The sequence below is a fragment of the Chiloscyllium plagiosum genome, unplaced genomic scaffold, assembly GCF_037043375.1.
Source record: "Chiloscyllium plagiosum isolate Xiang-an unplaced genomic scaffold, Cpla_swu_hap1 HiC_scaffold_3, whole genome shotgun sequence".
Classification (NCBI taxonomy): domain Eukaryota; kingdom Metazoa; phylum Chordata; class Chondrichthyes; order Orectolobiformes; family Hemiscylliidae; genus Chiloscyllium; species Chiloscyllium plagiosum.
The window spans coordinates 85,457-112,480 of record NW_028270141.1 but is presented as its reverse complement, the minus strand read 5'-3'; the positions used below and the strand labels follow the sequence as shown (position 1 = coordinate 112,480).

The window sequence follows — 27,024 nt, the reverse complement described above, 5'->3', positions numbered from 1 at the left end:
TGATTAGTCTATAGTTGTTAAGTCTGATGAAACTGGAAGTGTTACAACACTAGCACCTACCTGACAATGCTGAAAATTGCCCAGATAAGTCATGTACACAAACAGCAGGACAAATCCAACACTGCCAGTTGGTGCCCCATCAGTCTACTGATCATCAGTAAAGTGATGGAAAGTGTCATTAACAGTGCTTTCAAGCATTACCTGTTCAGCAATAACCTGCTCAGTGACAACCAATTTGGGTTCTGTCATGGCCACTTAGATCCTGACCTCATTACAACCTTGGGTCAAACATGGGCAAAAAGGCTGAATTCCAGAGGTGAGGTGAGTGACAGCCCTTGACATCAACTGTATCAATGAGTATCAGGAGGAAACTCTCTGGTTGGAGCTATACCTGGTGCATAGGAAGATGGTTGTGGGCTTTGGAGGTCAGTTATCTCAACTCCAGAATATCCCTGCACGAGTTCCTCAGGGTAATGTCCTAGGCCCAATCATCTTCAGCTGCTTCACAATTACATTCCTTCCATCATGGGTTCAGAAGTGATGATATTTGCTGCTGATTGGTGCTGAACGTTGTGCATTCATAACTCGTCAGATATTGAAGCAGTCCATGCTCAAATGCAACAAGATCTAGATAATATCTCGGCTTGGGCTGGCAAGTGGCAAGTAACGTGCACCCTGTAGAGCTTGTCAAAAGGCCTATGGTGTATTAGCGTTCATTAGCAGAGGGATTGAATTCAAGAGTCGTGAAGTAATGTTGCAGCTGTACAGGACCTTGGTTAGGCCACATTTGGAGTACGAGGTGCAGTTCTGGTCACCTCACTTTAGGAAAGGTGTGGAAGCTTTGGAGAGGGTGCAGAGAAGATTCACCAGGATGTTGCCTGGAATGGAGAATAGGTCGTACAAGGATAGGTTGAGAGTGCTAGGCCTTTTCTCATTGGAACGGCGAAGGACGAGGGGTGAATTGATAGAGGGTTATAAGGTGATCAGAAGAAGAGATAGAGTAGACAGTCAGAGACTTTTTCCCCGGGTGCAACAGAGTGTTACAAGGGGACATAAATTTAAGGTGCAGGGTAGAAGGTATAGGGGGGATGTCAGGGGTAGGTTCTTTACCCAGAGAGTGGTGGGGGCATGGAATGTGCTGCCTGTGGGAGTGGCAGAGTCAGAATCATTGGCGACCTTTAAGCGGCAATTGGATAGGTACATGGATGGCTGCTTAAGCTAGGACAAATGTCCAGCACAACATCATGGGCCAAAGGGCCTGTTCTGTGCTGTATTGTTCTATGTTCTGTACAAATGTCACTTAATGACCATCTCCAATAAAAGATGATCTAACCACTGCCCCTTGACATTCAATGAAGTTACCATCATTGAATCTCCCACAGTCAACTTCCCGGGGATTACTGTTGACCAGAAACTCGCCGCATTCACCAAAGATCCTCCGACAGCACCTTCCAAACCTACAACCATCAATGTCTGGTAGGACAAGGGCAGTAGGCGCATGGGAATGCCACCACTTACAAGTTCCCCTCCAAGCCACCACTATCCTAAGTTGGAAATATATTACCATTTCTTCACTGTCACCAGATCAAAATCCTGGAATTTCCTTCCAACAGCATTGCGGGTCAACTTACAGAAGGCAGACTGCAGCAGTTCAAGAAGGCAGCTGATCACCACCGCCTCAAGGGCACTAGGTTACTCTGCTGATGGTCCTTCCCAGAATACCGAGTAGGATCTCCTTTTGAGGGATTAAAATGTGTGAAGTAGCCCCTCCTGCTGCAGTAAATTCCTGCTGGCTGTTTTACAAGAATGAATGTGTTGTTCAATTTATTTAGATTTTGTGGCTGTCCTTGTTGCATAGCTGATAGTGTGTGCTGATGATGAGATGCATGTGCAAAGTTTAAAGGTAAAAGATGAGGTGAGGTGTGTGAATGTTAGGTATCTGTTCAGATTAATAGAAATTGTTGGTAAGTTAGTGATAGCGGTGTGATGAATTGAGAAGTGCTTGAGATTAGTGGTGCAGTTGGTGAGATGTCATGTTGTTGAAGGTACACTCATAACTTGGGTGAAATCATTAATTAGCTCCTGCACTGTATTCTGTTCCATGTAGATCTCTTCTAGTATTCTTTTCCACTCTCTCCTAAATGTGTGAATATGACATCTCTCCAACTGTTCTACCCCACCTTTCACTGCAGTATCCAAAAACCTTGGTGCAAGATCTGTTCTGTCCTAAATCATTTCCCGGGCTTACCATGCACATTGTTTGGAATGAAGTAAGCAATGCCAGCCACAATACACCTCATCTTTAATAAATATTAGCTTGGAGAAAGTGAGGACTGCAGATGCTGGAGATCCGAGCTGAAAATGTGTTGCTAGAAAAGTGCAGCAGGTCAGGCAGCATCCAAGAAGGAGGAGAATCGACGTTTCGGGCATGAGCCCTTCTTCAGGAATGAGGAGAGTGTGCCAAGCAGGCTAAGATAAAAGGTAGAGAGGAGGGACTTGAGAGAGAGGCGTTGGAAATGCGATAGGTGGAAGGAGGTTAAGGTGAGGGTGATAGGCCAGAGTGGAGGTGGAGAGGTCAGGAAGAAGATTGCAGGTTAGGAAGGTTTGAGGGTTGGGACTGAGACAAGGTGGGGGCAGGGGAAATGAGGAAGCTGGAGAAATCTGCATTCATCCCTTGTGGTTGGAGGGTTCCAAGGCGGAAGATGAGGCGCTCTTCCTCCAGCCGTCGTGTTGCTATGGTCTGGCGATGGAGGAGTCCAAGGACCTGCATGTCCTTGGTGGAGTGGGAGGGGGAGTTGAAGTGTTGAGCAACGGGGTGGTTGGGTTGGTTGGTCCGGGTGTCCCAGAGGTGTTCTCTGAAACGTTCCACAAGTAGGCGGCCTGTCTCCCCAATATAGAGGAGGCCACGTCGGGTGCAGCGGATGCAGTAAATGTGTGTGGAGGTGCAGGTGAATTTGTGGCGGATATGGAAGGGTCCCTTGGGGCCTTGGATATGAGCTTGCACCTTTTAATGCTAGGTGCTAACAATATTGGTCACCCTGCTGATAGTGCAGCCCTTTTATACATACAAATCACAAAATCATGCAGGCAAAGTTTAATACCTGCAATGGAATGAACAGGTGCAGGTTAATTACATGTCATAATCCACGTTCCCATTTTCTGTGGTTATCCAATATAATAGTTGATTGTGAATATTGAGCAACCAGCCGTCTGTTAAAATCTTAGATGGGAAACTGTCTGGAAATACCAAAAGCATTGGTTTTATCTCCAGTTTTGCACCTTTCCATCAAATTTTATTATCGGACCATTGAAAGCTTAAAAAAAAATTCTACCCTGATAAGTTACACCTTGACCTGGCCGCATCTGTTATTTGTAGGTCCAAGATAAACATGATGCCTGAACAGACATTCTCTGTTGCTCATGTTTTGAACAAAAGCCTATGTGCAGATAATCCTTGAACATTAGGCTTAGAAGCTTTGGTTAAATATTTCCCCATTTTTGTTTGCACTTATCTATAGAGGATATAAGTGAAAGACACTCAATGCATGTCCAATATATTCTTAGCAGTACAGCCTTGCTGACCTCGTGTAATGTTTTCCTCCTTGGCGCTTCTGTCACTTAAATTGTAATTTGTTGTAAATTGGGGCATCATTATGCTCTAGGGTTAGCCCTGCTTAGGAACTGACTTGAAAGTGATCAAACCTACTTCAGACAGGATTCCTGCAACCATTATTTGCTTATTTTTAATTTGTTCTTACAGTAAGCTTTATCTGTTTTCTGTCATCCACTGTTCATTTTGGAGATGATCCCACAAGATCTGACTTATTTTAGAGCACAGTAATTCGAGCAATTAAAGACTTGATGACAGTTTGACCTGAATATAGCATTTTTAGTTGGTCTTTCTACACCCAGTGACCTGACTCGGCTGATTGCATAAAACAAAAGCACCTGTTACAATCTTAACACAAGGAGGCATTTGTATCTCAAAGCAAATAAAAGTAACTGTAATTTTCACTGAAAAAATGTTTGCTTTCTGGAGGAAAAGGTGTATTTATGTGGCTAAGAAGCTGAATTGGATTTGTATGACTTATTATACATGTTGTTTTAAATCAGGTCGTCACACAGTCACTAAAGACAATGGAATTAGACCATCATCAATTGAAAACATGGCTAGATTGAAGCCAGCATTTATCAAACCACATGGAACAATTACTGCTGCCAATGCATCATTTCTGGTAAAAGCTTAGAACAATATTGTGAATTACTGATGAATATTATGACAATGATTTAAGAGAATAAATTGATTTTGAAGCAGCTTGTTGCAATAGTCTGTGCTCCTTATCAGGGGCACATATTTGTGTTGGTTGTTACAATTGATTTTGAGAACTACCTGAATATTTTCTGATGAAAATTCAAGATTATAATGTTTATTTGGAATCTTGGGTTCTAAAAAGGATAGAGCCACGTCCAACTTTTAAGTTGTTTTATATTTCAAAACATTGCTTATGTTAAGAAGGATATAGTTTTAGTTTTCGCTTTGACTCCTGAGAGTATCTGGAAATGTATTTATATCCAATTAAATAAGGCTTTTTTTAAAAAAGAACAATAACCCATATGATAAATAGTTTAGTACAGGAAAAGTGGAAGAGAGGGGATAAATGTGCTTTTGCCTCACAAAAAGTTGTCTTACACCACACAGAAGACTTGACACAACCAAAAGGTTCTTTTAGAATTTGAGAGCGAGAACTCCCTAAGCAGAAGGCTGTGGAAAAGGAATTTTAGAAATCCATATAAAGAAATAAGTGAACTGTATTAGCCTAATGTTTGAAGAGCTCGTGAAAAGTCATTAACTAATGAAGATAGCATTGACTGAATGCAGAAGCTTGCTGGGGAAAAGCAAGTACTGCCAGGCCAATGTGACCCTTCACTGAGGCTTGTGTTCCTGTAAGGTTATTGAATGTAAAAGGGTTGAATCTTTATTTATTGATCTCTGAGGTAAAACTATTTCAAATATTTTATTTTATTTTATTGTGTAGAACAGTTTATTTCCTTTTGTGTGTAATAAATTTTGATGCCCTCTTGTGAAAAATATATTGGCAGCCTCTTTTGAATATGTTCAATGACTGACCACCATAGTGACGAAAGTTTGGATCTATCAAGCCAGGATTCATTCAGGAATCTGGCTTGTCCAGTTTTACCACTGGTTGGGTTCATTATATTATGTGAGGGGGTGCACAATTGTCACTACAAGTCCATCATTACTGTAGATAAACACCATAAAGTTTTCAATATATGATTTATTGAACCTTGAACTTAAATTCATGACTCTGGGTTGAGATGGAGAGTCTAAATGATACTTTTGTGGGGAAGCGTTCTAAGCGTTGACTCCTATGAATAACTAGGCAGTTCTGAAGACGTGTCACTGGACCCAAAACGTTAACTCTGCTTTGTCTCCACAGATTATGCCAGACCTGCTGGGATTTTCCAGCATTTTCTGATTTTGTTTCTCCATAATGCCAAGCTTCCCTATTCGCAATTGTAGTTTGAAACCAAATTTGTTGCTTTTACCAAATTACTGAGAAGTTAGAAATACAGATGAGTTGTTAGGAATTTTAGATACAGATTACAAATATGGCTGCTGAGATTGACCCCAGGGCAATTCCAAGTATGGGAAAAAAAAATAATTGTGGCCATATTCCCACTTCACAAAATATAGCTTTTGCTTATTTTTGGAAATGTATATATTCCCAAGGTTCAGGTATGTCCTTGAGCATAACCTTTCCATGGTCTGAATTTCAGACAGATGGTGCATCAGCAGTGTTGATGATGTCTGAAGAAAAAGCACTAGCTATGGGTTACAAACCACTTGCATATCTGAGGTAAGGAAGCTACTTGTTTCTCGTTGGTCTTAAGGGGAGGAATAAAGGGGGCAAGTATAAATGTGCTGTAGTGTGGCCTATATATTTTTAATAATATTTGGTTATTTTCAGGGATTTTGTATATGTTTCTCAGGATCCTAAAGACCAGTTGCTCCTAGGGTAAGTTTTTAAATCAATACTTTCCACCTAATTAAGTTTGTGTGTCATTTTCCAGATGCTTTCTTTCTGTAACTAACCATTCTTTTAATCCTAGGCCAACGTATGCCACTCCTAAAGTTTTGGAAAAAGCTGGATTAACTCATGAGGATATTGATGTCTTTGAGTTCCATGAAGCTTTCGCAGTGAGTTTACATGTTAAGATCAAAAGAAACAGGAAGTCCATGTGAGGAGATGCCTTCTAGATAAAGTTATCCAGAATGAAAAGATTGTAATCAAATCTATTTTGCTTTCTGGTGGATCCACAATGTGTTTTATCCATTGTGGATGTTTCAAAAAACAATCAAAAGGAATTGCCTTTGTGTGAATATGGTGTGATGAATTGGTAAATGTATCTGTTCTCTAATTCTCAAAGGCTGATTTCATCACTATCTATGTGTATTCAGAGTAACTTTTTTTAAAAAATAGATTATCCATAAATGAAGCTGAATTTTGTTTCACCGCTGTCTAAGTCTGTGATAACATTTCAACTGGTATCACTTGCAAGGCCTAGTTATGACACCTATCCTCATTTCCCTGGAGGTGTTGGTAATCTGGCTTCCTGAACCATTGCAATCTGTGATTCAGGCTCTCTCTTGGTATTGTTAGGCAGAAAAGTCAACAATTTTGATTAAGCAATGATGAAGGAACAACAATGTATTTCCAAGCCAGAATGTAATGTGACTTGGAGAGAAGTTTGCAGATGGTGATGCTCTATGTATCTGCAACCCTTGTCTTGCTTAACATTTATGGTTTTAGATTGGGGATTTGCTGTTAAAGAAGCTTTGGCAAGTTGCTGCAATGCATTTTATAAGTAGCACTGCTGTTGTGATGTGTGAAAATGGTGGAAGGGGTGTCAGTCAGTTTTATCTGAATGGTGCCAAGACTCTGAAGTAGTGTTGGTACTGCATTCATGCCAGTAAGTGGGGATTCTTTGAACATATCCATGACTTGGTCCTTGTTGATGTCAGGCTTTGTGAAATCAATACTTGACCTTTGATCTGCACACACAGCCACAGTCAGAAGTCACACGACACCAGATTATAGTCCAGCTGGTTTATTTGAAATTACAAGCTTTTGGAGTGCTGTTCCTTCATCAAGTGAATTCAGCTTTGAATTTCAAACAAAGTGGCTGGACTTAACCTGATGACTTTTAACTTTGTCCACCCCAATCAACAACAGCACTTCCACATCATGCTAAAGCAACTATTTATGTTGCTTCCAAGGTGTTGGTGGGGATTCAATAATGTTGAATATGAAGGAGAGATAATTAGGCTTTCTCTTCTTACTGATGGTTGTTCTGTAGCACTGTGTGGCACTAATTTTGCTTGCTGGTTCAGTCTAAATCTAGAAGCTATGCATTTCAGTTGCATGCAAATAAGGACTGCTTCATTACCTCAGAGATTGTTCAATTCCATTTACAATGTAAACTTTTCAGCACATGTACCTAGTTCTGATCTTGTCATGGAGGTAGAGTCATTGATAAAGCAGCCTTCATAGTAGGAGCAGTAACCTTCTTGCCTCCTGAATGCAGCTCTTTTTAAAGAAACATGTTTGGTCTGGTGTCACTTTGTCCTCATGGAACCTGAGGTCAACATTGGTCCATAGAAGATTGGTGAGTAGGGTTTATTGATAACACCACTGATGATACAATTCATTGGTTTGGGAATCCGTTAGCTTAGTTAGCTGTGATGCCAATTCCCATCACCAGTTTGAGATTACAATGAGGGACTCTCCCTTCTCAACCTTTTTCCTCGCTTGAGGTCTGGTGGCCCTCAGATTAAATTATCACCAGGTGCTACTGTCTGATGAGAAAGCAGCCCCTATGGTCTGGTAAGACTATGGCAACACAACAAATTCATTGGTTTACTAACAGTTGGGAGTCAAGTAAATGGGTGGACGAGATTTATCCTGTGTTTTGTGGGCAGGATATACCAGGCATTTTTTACATTGTTAGATTCCTATGTCATTGCTGTTTTGGGACAGCTTGACAAGGGACATAGTAAATTCTTTCACACTGTCACATGTTGTAAGTAGGCCTTTACTAATTGAAATATTCTCAATTAATAGTAGGATGTATCTTGTTTGGTTTTGCTGTTGAGTGATAATTATATGAAACAGTTGATTTACATTTTTTTCTAAAACCAAACCTCTTTGAGAAGACTTTGTAAGGATTGGCTTACGTTTTATCCGAAATTACTTAGGATCTCTGTCAAACTATTGTATTATTACTGTGAGTTTTAGTGTTGCATCAGAAGTGGTGTCCATATCGATGAATCTTTATATTCTTTTGCTTAGAATAGCATTAACTTAAATTTACTTTTTTTTTTGAACAGGCACAGATCCTCTCTAATATGAAAGCTATGGATTCTGACTGGTTTGCAAAGACCTATATGGGTAGAAAATCAAGGGTATGTTTCAATTGAACTTGCCGTTTTAGAGTCGTACCACTTAGAAACAGGCCCTTCGGTTCATTATGTCCAAGCCAACCAACTATACTAATCCCATTTATCTACACTTGGTCGATAGCCCACCATGGCGTTTTAAGTGCTCATCCAGATGCTTCTTAAATGTTGCAAGAGTACCTGCTTCCGCCATCATCTCAGGCAGCATGTTTCCTATTTCTACCACCCTCCTAATGAAAAGACATTTCCCCAGATCCACTCTAAACCACTCAGTTCTCAGTTTAAACTTGTGTCCTCTGCTCTTAGATATATCTGCTTACAGAAAAGCTTATCATAATTTACTCTATCTATGCCTTTTGTTATCATGTATATCTCAATTCAATTCCACCCCCACCCCCCCATCCCCCAGCTGTTCGCCTCCTCTGCTCCAGGGAAAACAAACCTAACCTATCTTTTCTCGTAACTGAGACTTTCCATCCTGAGCAACATCCTATTGACTTTCCTCTGCAACCTCTCCAGTGCGGTCACGTCCATCTGATGGCGTAGTGACCAGAACTGCACACGGTATTTCATCTGTAGCCAAACCAATGTTTTATGGAGTTGTAATAGTCTTCCTTGCTCATATATTCGATGTCCTGGCTAATGAAGGCAATCATTATGTATGCTGCTTTCACCACCATGTCTACCTACGCTGACATCGTTGGGGAATTTATTGACTTGTACACCAAGGTCCCTTTGTTCCTCATTACTCCCTAAATACCTACTTATTCATTTTATAGATCCTTCCCTTAGTAGACCTCCCATACTTCACCTCTCATTTCAGAAGTAAATTCCCTCTGCCATTGCTCTGCCCTCTTTAATAGCTAATCAGTATCAGACTGTAGCAGGAGACCATCGTCCTCAGCAATGACACCAGTTTTGATGTCATCGTGCACTACATGCCCATGCCTAGTCTTCCTGGTGGTCACCCAACACTTTCCTACTTGTGCAGCTATTACTTCTGTTGTGACCAGCTCCTGAAATATACTGTCCACAACATCCTGAGGACCACAGATGCTCCATCATGAGCCTGTCCACAGCTCCAATGGACCAAAAAAATAAGAACAGGAGAAGGCCATTTCGCCCCTTGAGCTTGCTGTGTCATTCAGTAGGATCATGATTGATCCAAAATGCTGCCTGACCTGCTGCGCTTTTCTCGCAACACATTTTCAGCTCTGATCTCCAGCATCTGCAGTCCTCACCTTTCTCCTCCAAAATGTGTCTCATCCACTTCCTTGCCCTTTTCCCCTGTAACCCTTGATTCCCTGACTGAGCAAGAATCTATCTATCACAGTCTGAAAAATGCACAAGGGTTTAGTCCACAGCTCTTTGTGGCAACGAGTTCCAGAGACACTCAACCTGCTAAGGGAAGAAATTCCTCCTTATCTTAGTCTCAAATTGGCACCTCTTTTTCCTGACACAGTACCCTCTCATTCGGCTCTTCCGTGAGAGGAAGCATCCTCTCAGCATTTACCCTGGCTAATGAAGGCAATCATTATGTATGCTGCTTTCACCACCATGTCTAGTGGTGGGCTTGTTAGTGGGTGAACATTTTGGTGATGGTGACCACAATTCTGTGACTTTCACCTTGGTTATGGAGAGAGATAGGTGCGCACAACAAGGTAGATTTTATAATTGGGGGAAGGGAAATTACGATGCTGTAAGGCAGGATTTGAGGAGCATACGTTGGGAGCATAGGCTGTCAGGGAAGGATGTGGTGGAAATGTGGAACTTTTTCAAAGAGCAGATACGACGTGTCCATGATATGTATGTACCTATCAGGCAGGAAAGAAATGGTCGTGTGAGGGAGCCTTGGTTGACGAGAGAGGTTGAATGTCTGGTAAAGAGGAAGAAGGAGGCTTACATAAGGTTGAGGAAACAGGATTCAGACAGAGCAGTGGAGGGATACAGGATAGCCAGAAGGGACCTGAAGAAAAGGATTAGGAGAGCTAAGAGAGGGCATGAAAAATCGTTGGCGGATAGGATCAAGGATAACCCCAAGGCATTTTATGCGTATGTGAGAAACCTGAGAATGACGAGAACGAGGGTAGGTCCGATCAAGGACAGTAGTGGGAGACTGTGTATTGAGTCGGAAGAGATAGGAGAGGTCTTGAACAAGTACTTCTCTTCAGTATTTACGAACGAGAGGGACCGTATTGTAGAAGAGGAGAGTGTGAAATGGACTGGTAAGCTAGAAGAGATACCTGTTAGGAAGGAAGATGTGTTGGACATTTTGAACAACTTGAGGATAGACAAGTCCCCCGGGCCTGACGGGATATATCCTAGGATTATGTGGGAAGCAAGAGAGGAAATTGCAGTACCATTGGCAATGATCTTCTCGTCTTCACTGGCAACGGGGGTGGTACCAGGGGACTGGAGAGTAGCGAATGTTGTGCCCCTGTTCAAAAAAGGGAATAGGGATAACCCCGGGAATTACAGGCCTGTTAGTCTTACTTCTGTGGTAGGCAAAGTAATGGAAAGGGTACTGAGGGATAGGATTTATGAGTATCTGGAAAGACACAGCTTGATTAGGGACAGCCAGCACGGATTTGTGAAGGGTAGGTCTTGCCTTACAAGTCTTATTGAATTCTTCGAGGAGGTGACCAAGCATGTGGATGAGGGAAGAGCAGTGGATGTAGTGTACATGGATTTTAGTAAGGCATTTGATAAGGTTCCCCATGGTAGGCTTATGCGGAAAGTCAGGAGGCATGGGATAGAGGGAAATTTGGCCAATTGGATAGAAAACTGGCTAACCGGTCGAAGGCAGAGAGTGGTGGTAGATGGTAAATATTCAGCCTGGAGCCCAGTTACAAGTGGAGTTCCGCAGGGATCAGTTCTGGGTCCTCTGCTGTTTGTAATTTTTATTAATGACTTAGATGAGGGAGTCGAAGGGTGGGTCAGTAAATTTGCAGATGATACGAAGAGAGGTGGAGTTGTGGACAGTGAGGAGGGCTGTTGTCGGCTGCAGAGGGACTTAGATATGATGCAGAGCTGGGCTGAGGAGTGGCAGATGGAGTTCAACCCTGCCAAGTGTGAGGTTGTCCATTTTGGAAGAACAAATAAGAATGCGGAATACAGGGTTAATGGTAGGGTTCTTAGTCAGGTGGAGGAACAGAGGGATCTTGGGGTCTATGTACATAGATCTTTGAAGGTTGCCACTCAGGTGGATAGAGTTTGTAAGAAGGCCTATGGAGTATTATCGTTCATTAGCAGAGGGATTGAATTCAAGAGTCGTGAAGTGATGTTGCAGCTGTACAGGACTTTGGTTAGGCCACAGTTGGAGTGCTGTGTGCAGTTCTGGTCGCCTCACTTTAGGAAAGATGTGGAAGCTTTGGAGAGGGTGCAGAGAAGATTTACCAGGATGTTGCCTGGAATGGAGAGGAAGTCGTACGAGGATAGGTTGAGAGTTCTCGGCCTTTTCTCGTTGGAACGGCGAAGGATGAGGGGTGACTTGATAGAGGTTTATAAGATGATCAGAGGAATAGATAGAGTAGACAGTCAGAAACTTTTTCCCCGGGTACAACAGAGTGTTACAAGGGGACATAAATTTAAGGTGAAGGGTGGAAGGTATAGGGGAGATGTCAGGGGTGGGTTCTTTACCCAGAGAGTGGTGGGGGCATGGAATGCGCTGCCCGTGGGAGTGGTAGAGTCGGAATCATTGGCGACCTTTAAGCGGCATTTGGATAGGTACATGGATGGGTACTTAATCTAGGTTAGAAGTTCGGCACAACATCGTGGGCCGAAGGGCCTGTTCTGTGCTGTATTGTTCTATGTTCTATGTTCTACCTTGTCAAGCCCCTTAAGAATTGGCACGGTGGTTCAGTGGTTAGCATTGCTGCCTCACAGATCCATGGACCCGGGTTCAATTACACTCTCAGGCGTGTGTTTTCTCCAGGTGCTCCGGTTTCCTCCAACAGTCTGAAGATGTGCAAGTTAGGTGGATTGGCCATGCTAAATTGCCCATATTGTGCAGGAATGTGCAAGCTGAGTAGATTAGCCATGTGAAATGCAGGTTACAGGGATAGGGTAGGGGAGGGGGGGGTGTCTGGGTGGGATGCTCTTCACAGGGTCACTGTAAACTTGATGGGCCAAATAGTCTGCTTCCCCACTGTAGAGATTCTATGAATCCTACATGTTTCTGTCCCAACTCTATTCCTTGATCTTTAGTCCTGTGCTTTTTTCGGTTGCAGATCTCCATTCCTGCCCCACTCCAGCTCTGTCCCCAGATCTCCAATTTCACACCCACAAGTGTACAGCCCAGCAGCACTGGTCCTGGTATTCCCTTTGGCCAAGGTGCACCATTGTGGTGGGATTCAGGTGAGAGGCTGCAGCCATCACTGAGGGCAGTAAATCAAGCCTGTTGCCCAAACATACTTCACTAGTCTGATTTTGAAAAAAATGATTGAGTAAACTCCTGAGCAGGAGCGGAGCAAATCTTCCACCCTCTGCATCCCTTTGCCAGTCAAACCAAGTTCTCGATGCTGAGAAGGAGCCAAGCCCAAGGAGAGTCTCCAGCTCAGGAAATTTCACAACTACGGGGAGCCAGAGGAGTGCCCCATGCCCCTCTTCCCTGCTGTCTGTTTTGCTTCCCAACTGCTGCTCTACATTTCACCCAGTCAGCCAAGCCACGGCAAATAGCCTTCAGTCAGTTCCCTGGTTGGCTGTAAGGCTTTTGGTGTTGGCAGGCTTCCAAATGGAAAGTGGTGCTGACTCTGAAGCAGAAGCAAAGATGCCAGGCACTGTTCAAACTTGCCCCCTCCTCTGGGCACCTACTCCACCTGAACACACAGTGAACACAAGCTGAAAGTGTCTCCTTCCATTGTAATCCTTACCAACTATTGAACTCAGAACAAATTACTCACCCTATTCAGCATATCTGATGTCTTCCTCTGCCTAATGACCAGCAAACCACACAAATAACACCTTTTTTTTTCTCTCTTGCTCGCTGTCTCTCTGCGCGCTCTCGCTCTCTCTCTCTCCCTCCTCCCCTCGCTCGCGCCTGCTCTCGCGCTCTCTCTCCCCCCCCCCCCCCCCCCCCCCCCCCGCTATATCCCCTGCGCCCAACCGGGTCTACTGTCTGTCAAGCTGGTTCCTAAGTCACCGCTGCTCTGCCACATGACCCTTATGGTTTCTGTTTAGAAAGATGTTTTCTTTATTTTTATTGCAGGTTGGGATTACTTCGGATATCATCTCTCTTTCTTAACAATGTGAAGCTTATGTAGTTAGATGAATATAATCTAGTCTGGGATGTACATTCAGATCTTCAAATTGGAAAGTAACCGTGAGAATTACAGAGAATAAATTCTGAATATTCTTATTTTGCCTTTTCTTCCTTTCTGGCTGGCTCTCAATTTTTTTAGAAGTCGTTGCTGAACTGTCTTCAGTGCGATAATAACTTTTCTTAAATAAGGGACCAAAACTGCTCTCACTGCTCCAGTCATGATCCCACCAGTAGCTTGTTTAGTTGTAGTCAGTCTTCTCTGCTCATATACTCCTTGAAATAAGAGACAACATTCCATTTGCCCCCCTGAATACCTGCTGCACTTGTGTGCCATCTTTGTCTGTCTTGCACATGTCCCTTTGAAGCACAATGTCTTCATGGTTAGCACCGCTGCCTCACAGTGCCAGGGATCTGTGTTCAATTCCAGCCTCAGGCAACTGTGTAGAGTTTGCACACATCCCCCGTGCCTGCATGGATTTCCTCTGGGTGCTCCGATTACCTCCCATAGTCCAAAGATATGCAGGTTCAATATGGAGTTCAAACCAGACAAATTTGAGATGATGCATTTAGGCAAATCTAATTCTAGAGCGAATTATATAATGAACTAAAGAGCCTTGGGAATAGTTGATGGGCAGTGAGATCTGGAAGTGCAGGTCCATTTGTACCCTGAAGGTTGCTGCACAGGTGGATAAAGTGATCAAGAAGGCATATGGTATGCTTGCCTTCATTGGACATGGTATTGATTATATGAGCTGGCAAGTCATGTTAAAATTGTACAAGACATTAGTTCGGCTGCATTTAGAATACTGTGTACAGTTCTGGTCGCCACATTACCAAAAGGATATGGACGCTTTGGAGAGGGTGCAGAGAAGGTTTACGAGGATGTTGCCTGGTATGGAAGGTGCTAGCTATGAAGAGAGGTTGGGTAGGTTAGGTTTATTTTCATTAGAGAAAAGGAAATTGAGGAGGGGATCTGATTGAGGTCTATAAAATCATGAAGGGTATAGACAGGCTAAATAGAGATAAGCTTTTTCCCAGGGTGAAGAATTCCATAACGCAAGGTCAAACTTTCAAGGTGAGAGGTGAAAAGTTTAAGGGGGATACACACGGCAGGTACTTCACACAGAGGTTGGTGGGTGTCTGGAACGCGTTGCCAGCAGAGGTGGTAGAGGCAGGCACAGTAGATTCATTTAAGATGCGTCTTGACAGATGCATGAATTGGTGGGGAGCAGAGGGATACAGATGCTTAGGAATTGGGCGACAGGTTTAGACAATAGATTTGGATCGAGTCAAGCTTGGAGGGCCGAAGAGCCTGTTCCTGGGCTGTAAATTTTCTTTGGTCTTTGTTCAGGTTAGGTAGATTGGCCATGGGAAATGCAGGGGTAGGTTGGAGAGGCAGGTCTGAGCGGGATGCTCTTTAGAGGGTAGGTGTGGACTTGATGGGGCTGAATGGGCTGTTTCCGCATTGTAGGGATTCTATGATTCTTTGTGTTGCGGCTTTCTGCAGTTTATTTCCACTTAATTAATACTGTGTTCATTTGTTCTCCCTTCCATAATAAACAACTTCACATTTTCTAACCTATTGCCCACTTATTTAACCTATCAATATCTCTTGGTAAACTGTTTGCATACCTCTCACAACCTTCCTTTCCACCTATTTTTGTGTTGTCTGTAAATTGGATACAGTACATTCCTCTCTTCCTCCAAGGCATTAATATATTTTGTACACAGTTTTGGTCCTAGCACTGAGCCCTACTTTTCACAGGTCGCCAATCTGAAAAAGAACCCCCTTCTGAAATTATATACTTCACAGATTTTTGAACTGAAGTTCTGATGATGTACGCATGGCAGACAAAACTGCATATGGCATATTGTCATGTAATGTGTCGGGAATAGGAAAGACAAGGGTGTGGGGACAAAATCAGGAAAATGATACTGTTTGCTATTGGGGAAGCAATGCCTTCCTCTTCAAAGAGGGGGATGTTCTGGCTAGCTACTTTTTAAAAATTTTTTGCCAAACTGGGTTTGGATGACTAGTAGGCAGTGAAATCAGAAGGGTTAATTTGTTAAGATATCTTTGAAATCTTTTGCATAATGAAAATTACAATGAGGTATTTAATATTTTGTTTTACATATAGCTTCCAATTTATTATGCATTGTAAGATTTTCTATAATTTTGCTAGGTTGGTGTTCCTAAAATGGAAAAGTTTAACTGCTGGGGTGGTTCGCTGTCTCTGGGACATCCTTTTGGTGCCACTGGTTGCCGCCTTGTGACAACAGCTGCTCACAGACTGATTAAGGAAGGTGGACAGTATGCACTTGTTGCAGCTTGTGCTGCTGGAGGACAGGTTTGGCTTTTATTTTTTATTTTGTATGTTTCAACTTTACAATAGTTAATAAATCTTTCACACAATGTCTTCATGGTTAGCACAATTGTCTCTCAGTGCCAGGGATCTGTGTTCAATTCCAGTCTCAGGCAACTTTCTTGAGCGGTCCATGTTACAACACGAAAGCTGACTGTGAAAGCTATTTTTACAATGGCACCCTAAAACATTTGCTGTCCAGCAAACTTTATGATTCATGATGCTATAAATTTGGCTCATTCATTTTTTAGAGCAGTCTTTGGAGTCATCTGAAATATTAAATTCTGACTTGCTGAAAATTACATTAGAATTTTGTAGTTTACTATTAGTCCTCAGGTATTCTTTACAAATACCACTGTGTCATTTATTGATACAAGGACAGTCTAATATAGGAAACATTTTATTAACTGACACCTGAAATGTAACATTCCTGATGAAGGGCTTATGCCCGAAGCGCGATTCTCCTGTTCCTCAGATGCTGCCTGACTTGCTGTGCTTTTCCAACTCCACACGTTTCGACTCTGACTGTCCAGCATTTGCAGTCCTACTTTCTCCTCGTCACTGGAAACCTTACAGCGAAGCCTCTTCCAAGGAACCCCACCTTGAAGAACTTCTCCTCTCTCCCCAAGGATCTAAGTGAGTCTCTCTCCTACTGCACCCCCCCAGGTTACCTCCTCTGCCCTGAAGCTCTTCAACCACATCCCGAAGCAGACCCACTACTACAGCCATGTCTCCTTGCTCAGCACTTGCCTATGCAACCGACTGATCCACCCCATGTCCTTGATAAAGGGCTTATGCCCAAAACGTCGCCTATCCTGCACCTCGGATGCTGTCTGATCTGCTTTTCCAGTGCCACACTTTGAAGTTGATCCAGAGGTCCATATAATCAATGTAAAAAAAACATTAAATAATAGAAGTATAACAGGGGGTGTACACATCACTGTTATACCTTATTAAATAATTCATGCTGTAAATAATGAAACTTTGCCTTAATTAAAACTTACTAGCAGAGAGTCTTCTCCCTCTCATCCTCAACTGACTAATTGGGGATTGCAGAGATCGTGATGATGATACAGTAAAGTTCCAGTACTTCGGGTATATAATTTTTGCTGCTTTATTGAGAGTGCTGGTTCATAAGGTTTTGGTTAAAATGAAGTTTGCTGTACAAGAAAAGTCCGAGGTGTGTTCCATCAAAACCTTTGACTTCTTTTCTCCAAGTTTTGTGTTTACACCATCCTTGTATTCAAATAATAACATATCTATGAGCCAATAAATTTTGTTTCAACCCACAAACAATGTGGGTTCACACTGCAGAGCACAGCATTCGGTATCACACCTAATTTGCAACAGTTTATTTTTCATGGTAGCTGTTCAACTTAGCCCACAACCTAAGGTGTTTCATTTTCTGAAATCATTAATTGATTTTTCCATGTAGAACACTTTACTTCATCCTTCATATAGAGACTAATCTGTTGCCTTTTCCCTGCTGAATAATCTGGCATCCAGATGCATAGCAAATCAGGGCTATGATGAGTTATGTTTAGGAAAAAAAAATTGTTTAGATCATATAATTTTGCATTCACATGCTTAATTATTTTCAAGGAAAACTCCGTCAACTGTTGATATATCTTGCATGTTCTCTTCTCAGGGCCATGGAATGATCATAGAAACCTATCCTCAAAAATGAAAAGCGTTTTGGCTTTCTGAATTAAATCAATGCCATTCCAATGCAGTGGAGCATTAAATGAAGACGACCCAAAATAGTCTGCTGGACTGAGCAGATACATTTTTTAAATACCACCTACATTTGTCAATTAAAATTCAAACCATTGGATCTGTCAATAAAATGAGTTCTGGAGGTCTTTAAATTCTTTTTTTCCACGTCTTAGAATTTTAATACTGCCTGAAATCCTAGAATGTGTACCTATTGTTATTTTATAAAAAGAGTAAGTCAGATATGCTGATATATAAAGTGTGTTAACAGCTTTTTTTCTTTAATAAGCAGTGAATATATTAAATGTATGGACTTCCAATAATCTTTATAGACACATTAGTTTACAATACAAGCATCTTTAATTTTATCCAAACACAAGAGGAATTAGAATTACATTTCTTTGTGTGGCACTCAGAACAGTTAAAACAATGGTCAAAGTTTTCTTTTATAAAATAACTTTCTCTGCATAAAGGGCATAGATTTAAAGTGATGTGCAAATAAAGCAAGGATGATGTAAGAAAATGTTTTACCCATCAAGCAGATAGGGCATTCAAGTGGGTGTTGGATATCTATTTGGTTGGCAATGGTGTGCACAGATATGGGGAAAAAGGCAGAAGATTGGTACTAGATACTAGAACTGGTGCAGAGGCACTGGGCTAAGTTGCTTTAGTCAGTGCTGCAATAATTCAATGATTTTGTAATAACAGTATAAGATTCATCTACTCCTAATTCTAGCACTTGTGAAAGATCTGTTTCATTACCGCTTTGAATTAGTGACATTTTTGTGCTGTTAAATTGACAGCACTGTATTGTGACTGCCTAAAACTAATTGAATCTGTGACCTTAAAGCCAATGCATTGAGGACTCTATTTAATCCAAAGTATAGTTTGAACTTTGGTCTTTATTCAGGAATAGTGTATATCTATACAAATGCACCTGTATCTGTATTAACTCCTCAGAACAAAATCATTGAAATACTCCAGCTCATATTGCAAGGATCTGTGCACTTCAATAAGTCCTGATAATTTTAAAATCATGGGTAAGAATGCGCTCTCACTATTACTATGTTCCTTTTTAAAAATTTGGAGTATGAATGACAATGTTAAATCTTTTGGAACATTCTTTAGAATCAATGGGTAAGAGTTTGGATAGTATGTTTAGTTGGAGAAAGTGAGGTCTGCAGATGCTGGAGATCAAAGTTGAAACTTTATTGCTGGAACAGCACAGCAGGTCAGGCAGCATCCAGGGAACAGGAGATTCGACGTTTCGGGCACAGGCCCTTCTTCAGGAATGAGCAGAGAGTGTTCAGCAGGAGAAGATAAAAGGTAGGGAGGAGGGACTTGGAGGAGGGGCGTTGGAAATGTGATAGGTGGAAAGAGGTCAAGGTGAGGGTGATAGGTCGGAGTAGGATGGAGGCGGAGAGGTCAAGAAGAAGACTGCAGGTCAGGAAGGCGGTGCCGGGCTGGAGGGATTCGGCTGAGACACGGTGGGGGGAGGGGGGATGAAGAAACTAGTGAAGTCCAAGTTCATCCCCGGTGGTTGGAGGGTTCCCAGTCGGAAGATAAGACGCTCCTCCTCCGACCGTCGCGTTGTTGTGGTTTGGCGGTGGATGAGTCCAATGACCTGCATATCCTCGGTGGAGTGGGAGGGGGAGTTGAAATGCTGTGCTACAGGGTGGTTGGGTTGGTTCGTCCGGGTGGCCCAGAGGTGCTCTCTGAATCGCTCCGCAAGTAGGCGGCCTGTCTCCCCAATATAGAGGAGGCCACACCAGCTGCAGCGGATGCAGTAGATGATGTGCGTGGAGGTGCAGGTGAATCTGTGGCGGATATGGAAGTTTCCTTTGGGGCCTTGGAGAGAAGTGAGGGGGGAGGTGTGGGCGCAAGTGTTGCACCTCCTGCGGTTGCAAGGGAAGGTGCCGGGAGTGGAGGTTGGGTCGGTGGGGGGTGTGGATCTGACAAGGGAGTCGCGGAGGGAGTGGTCTCTACGGAAAGCTGATAGGGGAGGGGAGGGAAATATATCCTTGGTGCTGGGGTCTGTTTGGAGGTGGCGGAAGTGACGGCGGATGATGCGCTGTACATGGAGATTGGTGGGGTGGTAGGTGAGGACCAGTGGGGTTCTGTCCTGGTGGCGGTTGGAGGGGCGGGGCTCAAGGGCGGAGGAGCGGGAAGTGGAGGAGATGCGGTGGAGGGCACCGTCGACCACGTCGGGGGGAAATTGCGGTCCTTGAAGAAGGAGGCCATCTGTGTTGTACGTATTTTGAACTGGTCCTCCTGGGACCAACCACCCTGTAGCACAGCATTTCAACTCCCCCTCCCACTCCACCGGGGATATGCAGGTCATTGGACTCATCCACCGCCAAACCACAACAACGCGACGGTCGGAGGAGGAGCGTCTTATCTTCCGACTGGGAACCCTCCAACCACAGGGGATGAACTTGGACTTCACCAGTTTCTTCATCCCCCCTCCCCCCACCTTGTCTCAGCCGAATCCCTCCAGCCCGGCACCGCCTTCCTGACCTGCAGTCTTCTTCTTGACCTCTCCGCCTCCATCCTACTCTGACCTATCATCCTCACCTTGACCTCTTTCCACCTATCACATTTACAACGCCCCTCCTCCAAGTCCCTCCTCCCTACCTTTTATCTTCTCCTGCTGAACACTCTCTGCTCATTCCTGAAGAAGGACCTGTGCCCGAAACGTCGAATCTCCTGTTCCCTGGATGCTGCCTGACCTGCTGTGCTGTTCCAGCAATAAAGTTTCAACTAGTATGTTTAGTTAGCAAGCTAATCTTCCACCTGTTGTAAAAGATTCATAATTATTTTATAACAACAACTATTTAATTATCCATTTCACCCAAAAACTGCTGATGCTACAAATCAGAAACAAAAACATAAGTTGCTGGAAAAGCTCAGTAGACATGGTAGCATCTGTGAAGAAAAATCAAAGTTAATGCTTCAAGTCTAGTTCTGAGGAAGGATCACCAGAGCTGAAACATTAACTCTGATTTCTCTTCGCAAAAGCTGCCCACTCTGTTTAATTATTAATTTAGTGCCTTTAGTGTAGTAAAGGTCCCAAAGCACTTCACAGGAATAATCTCAAACAAATAATCAAGGAATAATCCCGCCTCAGGCGACTCTGTGTGCAGTTTGCACGTTCTCCTCGTGTCTGCGTGCGTTTCCTCCGGGTGCTCCGGTTTCCTCCCACAATCCAAAAATGTGCAGGTTAGGTGAATTGGCCATGCTAAATTGCCCGTAGTGTTAGGTGAAGGGGTAAATGTAGGGGAATGGGTCTGGATGGGTACTCTGCGGCAGGTAGGTGTGGACTTGTTGGGCCGAAAGGCCTGTTTCCATACTGTAAGTAATCTAATCTAATCAATTTCATACCAACTATCCATCATGTGTTGGGATTGATGACCAAAAGCTCAAAGAAGTATGTCTCAACAGTGTCTTAAAGAAGTGGAGATAAAGGAGTTTGGGCAAGAATTCCAGAGTCTAAGGGTCATATTTGCTGAAGACGTCCCCACACTATAGTCATCGAGTCATACAGCACTGAAACAGACTCTCTGGTCCAACTCGTCTGCATTGACAAGATATCCAAATCTGACTACATCACATTTGCCACCAATTACCATAATCCCTCCTAAATCCTTCTGTTTCATACATCCATCCAGATGCCTTTTAAATGTTATTGTGTTTGCCTCCATCACTTCCTCTGGTAGCTCATTCCACATGTGCCCATCCTCCGCATGAAAATGTTACCCCTCTGGTCCTTTTTAATATTTCACTTCTCACCTCAAATAATATCACTGCGCATACACAGGATCTGCTTATACAAGGAGAAACACAACGGCGACTAAAGATTTTGAAGGGCACTCTCCTATGAATGGGATATGATGCTCAATTCATCAATTGCCAGTTCTGACTTGCCACAGTGACAAACCACAACAACCTCCTCAGAAGACAGACCCAGGACAACCTATAGTGTACTTGCCCGGAATGAAGAAACTACACCGTGTACTTCGCAGCCTTCAACGTGTCATCGATGACAACAGATATCTTGCCAAGACCTTCCATATGCCCTCACATCTCACCTTCAAACAACCGCCAAATATTAAACAATCGTTTGCACCAAACTACCCAGCCTTCAGGACAACAGAGACCACAACACTACACAGCCCTGCCATGGCAATCTCTGCAGTACATGTCAGATCATTGACATGGATGCTACCATCATGTGGGAATATCATGCACAATGTACACGGTAGATACTCTTGTGACTCAGTCAAATGTTGTTTATCTCCTACACTTAGGCAAGGACGCCCTGAGATATGGTATATTGGTGAGATTATGCAGATGCTACGATAACATGAATGGACACCTCGCAACAATGGCCGGACAGGAATAGTCCCTCCCAGCCGGGGAACACTTCAGCAGTCAAGGACACTCACCCTCTGACCTTTGGGTAACATCCTCCAAGGCAGCCTTTGAGAGACACAATAACTCAGAATCACTGAGCGGAAATTGATTGATACAGTGAAGACAGCCTCAACCATGATGTGTCATGCTGCATGTAACCACACCATACTGTTCTGTATTTATAAGATCTTCATATTGTCCTGTTTTGACACCATCAGCTTGATAACCTGTAATGATCTCTCTATCTTAATTAGTTTGTACAGTTGTCACTTATTAATGTGCCTCGGCAGGCAACTCTTATACCTATCATGTTATTCCAGTCATTCAGTTTGTCTCCAGCTACACCTTACTTCTAATTTTCTTTATAATTATCCCTCTGCCTCAATTAATTGGAATGTAGGTCATCCCTTCACCTACAACTCAGTTGTTGACCCTTTACTCACCGTTTGGCACTCTTGATCACCCGTAGAGACTTTTTATTTGGCCTGTCGACACTTCACTCAAACCATTTGTATGATCTTTTGATCTCTCTCTGCCTATAAATTCTATAACTATACTTTTCTTTACTTCACCTGACGAAAGGACACTGCTCTAAAAGCTTGTGATTTCAAATACACCTTGTGGACTATAACCTGGTGTCATGTGACTTCTTCCCTACCATAGGAAGTAATTGATGCCAAAGTACTGAATCTGTTCACGACGTGGCTAGATATAGCACTTAGAGTGAACGGGATCAAGATTATGGGGAGAAAGCAGGACTAGGCTATTGAGTTGAACGATCAGACATGATCATGATGAATGATGGGGCAGGCTCGAAGGACCAAATGGCTTTCGTCTGCTCCTATGTTCTATGTTTCTATTTAACACTGTTTCTTCCACATCCATGTAATGTTTGCCATTTTATGTTCTCTACGAAGAGTGCTACTAATTGCTTTTAGTGTAAATAGGCACAAAACCGACATGACTATCTCTCTACTCGATACTTTTGCCATTGTTAATATTTATATTGGTAATTAAATTATAAATCTATCCATAGTTTGTGAAATAAGCAGCATAAGTCAGTAGCACTTTAAAGGAACATAGTATTTTACAGTTTTTTCCCTGTGAAGTCCATATTGAAAAATTAACTTTGAAATTAAGCAAAATTAATGTAAAAGCGGCTTAGACTATTGTATATATTGATGTATGCTTTTATTTGAGATTGTAGAAGAACAGATGAGTAATTATCATTCCAATTTATTCAAATTAATGCCAATGTACTGCTTTCATTTTCATTAGTAAATGGGTGAAGACTACATATTACAAAAATGAACTCTCTCAACGTTACTACCATAGAAATTTTTATTTTCAGTATTGCACCTCTTGGTCAGAATTCATTCAAAGTATTATTAATACCATTGTTGGAATTTTTTTAAAATAATAGAATACCAGTTAACATCGGCACCTACACATCATGGAATATGTTAAGCAGGGCTACCAACCGATAGCAAACAGAATTGAGCTAACATTAATAAAATTTGAAAATATAAAAATTGTCTTGCTTACTGCACAAAAAGAATTGTTTTTTAAAAAGTTACTTTCCTTACTCACGTAATATTAATCTACAATAGTTTCTGAATTTGAAGTCTTTAACCTTTTGCAATATATGTCACCAGAGAAGCTCAAATTACGTTTTATACTTATTAGCACCTTGAGTTTCTAAACTCTTACAAAATAAAAGTTTGATTGAAGTTTGCGTATTTTGGACACAATATTGGGAACTCTTTCCATACTTTACAGGCTTCTTGTTGTGACTGGAAGCAGGGCCTGGTGGAGCTCATTGACTATGAGGTACTTGATTGGGATTGTTAACCTGGAGTAATCCGGGAGCCCTGACTGACCGATGTAAACAAGAGACTCAGAGAGTCTCTTCATTGCTGGGGACTGGCTCTGAGCTGGCTGGTCAGAGCCTATGCACTGTGCCCATGCACTTCTCGTTATTTAAGGTAAATATATTTCATGGACAAATAAAAGAATAGTATGCCAAAAAAAATTATGACTGGAATTTGAGAAGCAAAAATTGCATCACTCATGTACGAGTCAGAAAATAAAAGGCGATTTGAAAAGAAAAACAAACTTGTGCAACAGTACTTTAAGTTGTAGAATGACACTTGTTCAATTTAAAATATACTCACAGGGGAGAAGAGTATATCAATAACAAACACAGAGATGACAGGAAAAAAATCAGCAGCTCAGGCAGCACCTGTGGAGAGAGAAGCAGTATTTGTGTTTTGAGTCCAGTCTGACTTCTTCTGAAGCACAAAAGTGACTCTATGTCAAATGGCCTTCCTCCATGCTGGAACTGAATCTGACACTGTGAACAGGGCTGTTCTTCTAAGTGAAGGGAAGACTGGGTGGTGTTTAGGGCTTTCAGGTTATGCTGAGGGAGTTCAATCAGGGATAACCAGAAAGATGTACAATTATAGTTGCTCTGCTATAGGAAGTTGGTGTTAAAAGTACAGCACAGAACAGGCCCTTCGGCCCATGATGCTGTGCCGAGGATTAATCCTAATATAAAATACAATAACTTAACCTACGCATGATTTGGAGATGCCGGTGTTGGACTGGAGTGGACAAAGTTAAAAATCATACAACTCCAGGTTATAGTTCAACAGGTTTAATTCGAAACACTAGCTTTCAGAGTGCCGCTCTTTCATCACAACCACCTGATGAAGAGTGGCGCTCTGAAAGCTAGTGTTTCCAATTAAACCTGTTGGACTGTAACCTGGTTTGTGATTTTTAACTTTAACCTACACATGCCTCAATTCACTGCTGGCCATGTGCATGTCCAGCAGTTGCTTAACTGTCCCTAATGACTCGCTGGTAACGCATTCCATGCATTCACAACTCTGTGTAAAGAACCTTCCTCTGACATCCCCCTCTATACCTTTCTCCTAATATCTTAAAACTATGACCCCTCATACCAGTCAATTCTGCCCTGGGGAAAAGTCTCTGGCTATTGACTATCCATGCCTCATTACCATGTATACCTCGATCAGGTCACCTCTCTTCCTCCTTCTCTCCAGAGAGAAACGTCCAAGCTTAGTCAACCTCTCTTCATAAGACAAGCCTTCCAGTCCAGGCAGCATCCTGGTAAACTTTCTTTGCACCCTCTTCAAAGCTTCTGTATCTTTCCTATAGTAGGGCAATCAGAACTGGACACAATATTCCAAGTGTGGTCTCACGAGGGACTTGTAGAGCTGTAGCAAAACCTTGCGGCTCTTTAACTTGATCCACCCCGTTAATGAAAGCCAAAACACCATTTGCTTTCTTAACAACCCTATCCACTTGGGTGGCAACTTTGAGAGATCTATGTACTTCAACACCAAGATCCCTCTGTTCCTCCACACTACCAAGAATCCTGTCTTTAATCCTATATTCAGCATTCGAGTTCGACCTTCCAAAATGCATCATTTCACATTTATCCAGGGTGAACTCCACCTGCCATTTCTCAGCCCAGCTCTGCATCCTGTCTATGTCACGTTGCAGCCTGCAATAGCCCTTGATACTATCGACGACACCTCCAACCTTTGTGTCATTTGCAAATTTACTAACCCACCCGTCAACCTCCTCATCCAAGTCATTTATAAAAACTACAAAGAGCAGAGGCCCAAGAACAGAGCCCTGCAGGACCCCACTCAACAGTGACCTCCAGGCAGAATACTTTCTATCTACAACCACTCTCTGCCTTCTGTCAGCCAGCCAACCAATTCTGAATCCAGATAGCCAAATCTCCCTGTATCCCATACTTCCTGACTTTATGAATGAGCCTACCATGGGGAACCTTATCAAATGCCTCGAAGAGGGCTTCCAGTTGTTCCAAATCTGTTTTTCAGGTATTGCTGTGCATTAGGAAGTCATCTGGGTGCACTACGCAATTAGCTAATCCTGCCACCATCTGGTTCACCAGCCCTTGAAAGGTAGCTGAGCTATTTCAGAGTTTGAACGGCTTGACTTGACACCGGTGCAACTTATTCAGAGATGGTTTTACTTACTCTATCTATGCAATCTTCCAACCAGATCATCGGTCAAAGTCCACTCTGATCACTGCAATGACCTTTCCTTAGTCAATGCAGAGACTATTTGGCCTGTGGAACTTGCAGAAAGGACAAGAGGATCATAGTATCGCTACTGTGTGGAAACAGGCCCTTCGCCCCAACAAATTCACACCGACCCTCCAAAGAGTAACCACCCAGACCCATTCCCCTACCCTATTATCCTTCATTTACCCCTGACTAATGCACCTAACCTATACATGGGAGGAAACTGGAACATCCAGAAGAAAACCCATGCAGACAAAGGGAAAATGTGCAAACTCCAAAGAGACAGTCACCCAAAGCTGGAATCAAACCTGGGTCCCTGGTGCTGTGAGGCAGCCGTGCTAACCACTGAGCCATCAAGAATGGAGGATAATAAGGTGGAAAGTAAGACAAAAACAAAAATGGCTGGAAAAGCTCAGCAGGCTGGCAGCATCTGTTCAGAACTCAGTTCTGAAGAAGGGTTAACTCTGTTTTCTCTCCACAGATGCTACTAGTCCAGCTGTTTGTGGTTCTGATTTCCAGCATCTGATTTCCAGTTCTTTGAGTTTCTTTTAAGGGCAGTGGGAGACACATGAAGGAGTGGAAGCACAGAACAGAATTACAGCAAGAAATAGGTCAGACAGGCCTTAGGGTGTGATAACCATGCTGGTGGGGAATCCTCAATGAAGAAAAGAGAATAACATCTTAATGGTACCGCTGTGGTCAGGTACGAGAACA

General features: G+C 42.7%; 1 protein-coding gene across 5 annotated transcripts in view; it reads left to right on the top strand.

The window, feature by feature from the left end:
- hadhb (hydroxyacyl-CoA dehydrogenase trifunctional multienzyme complex subunit beta) overlaps positions 1–17,964 on the top strand; it is a 79,605-nt gene extending 61,641 nt beyond the window's left edge. For all 5 annotated transcript variants that reach the window (XM_043675785.2, XM_043675776.2, XM_043675803.2 and 2 more), the window contains 7 exons: positions 4,114–4,235; positions 5,800–5,879; positions 5,991–6,038; positions 6,133–6,220; positions 8,411–8,485; positions 15,923–16,087; positions 17,751–17,964. In XM_043675785.2, coding sequence (XP_043531720.2) covers positions 4,114–4,235; positions 5,800–5,879; positions 5,991–6,038; positions 6,133–6,220; positions 8,411–8,485; positions 15,923–16,087; positions 17,751–17,789 — 617 coding nt within the window. In that variant the 3' untranslated portion in view covers positions 17,790–17,964. The remainder of the gene's footprint in view (positions 1–4,113; positions 4,236–5,799; positions 5,880–5,990; positions 6,039–6,132; positions 6,221–8,410; positions 8,486–15,922; positions 16,088–17,750) is intronic.
- The last annotated feature ends 9,060 nt before the right edge of the window (positions 17,965–27,024 follow it).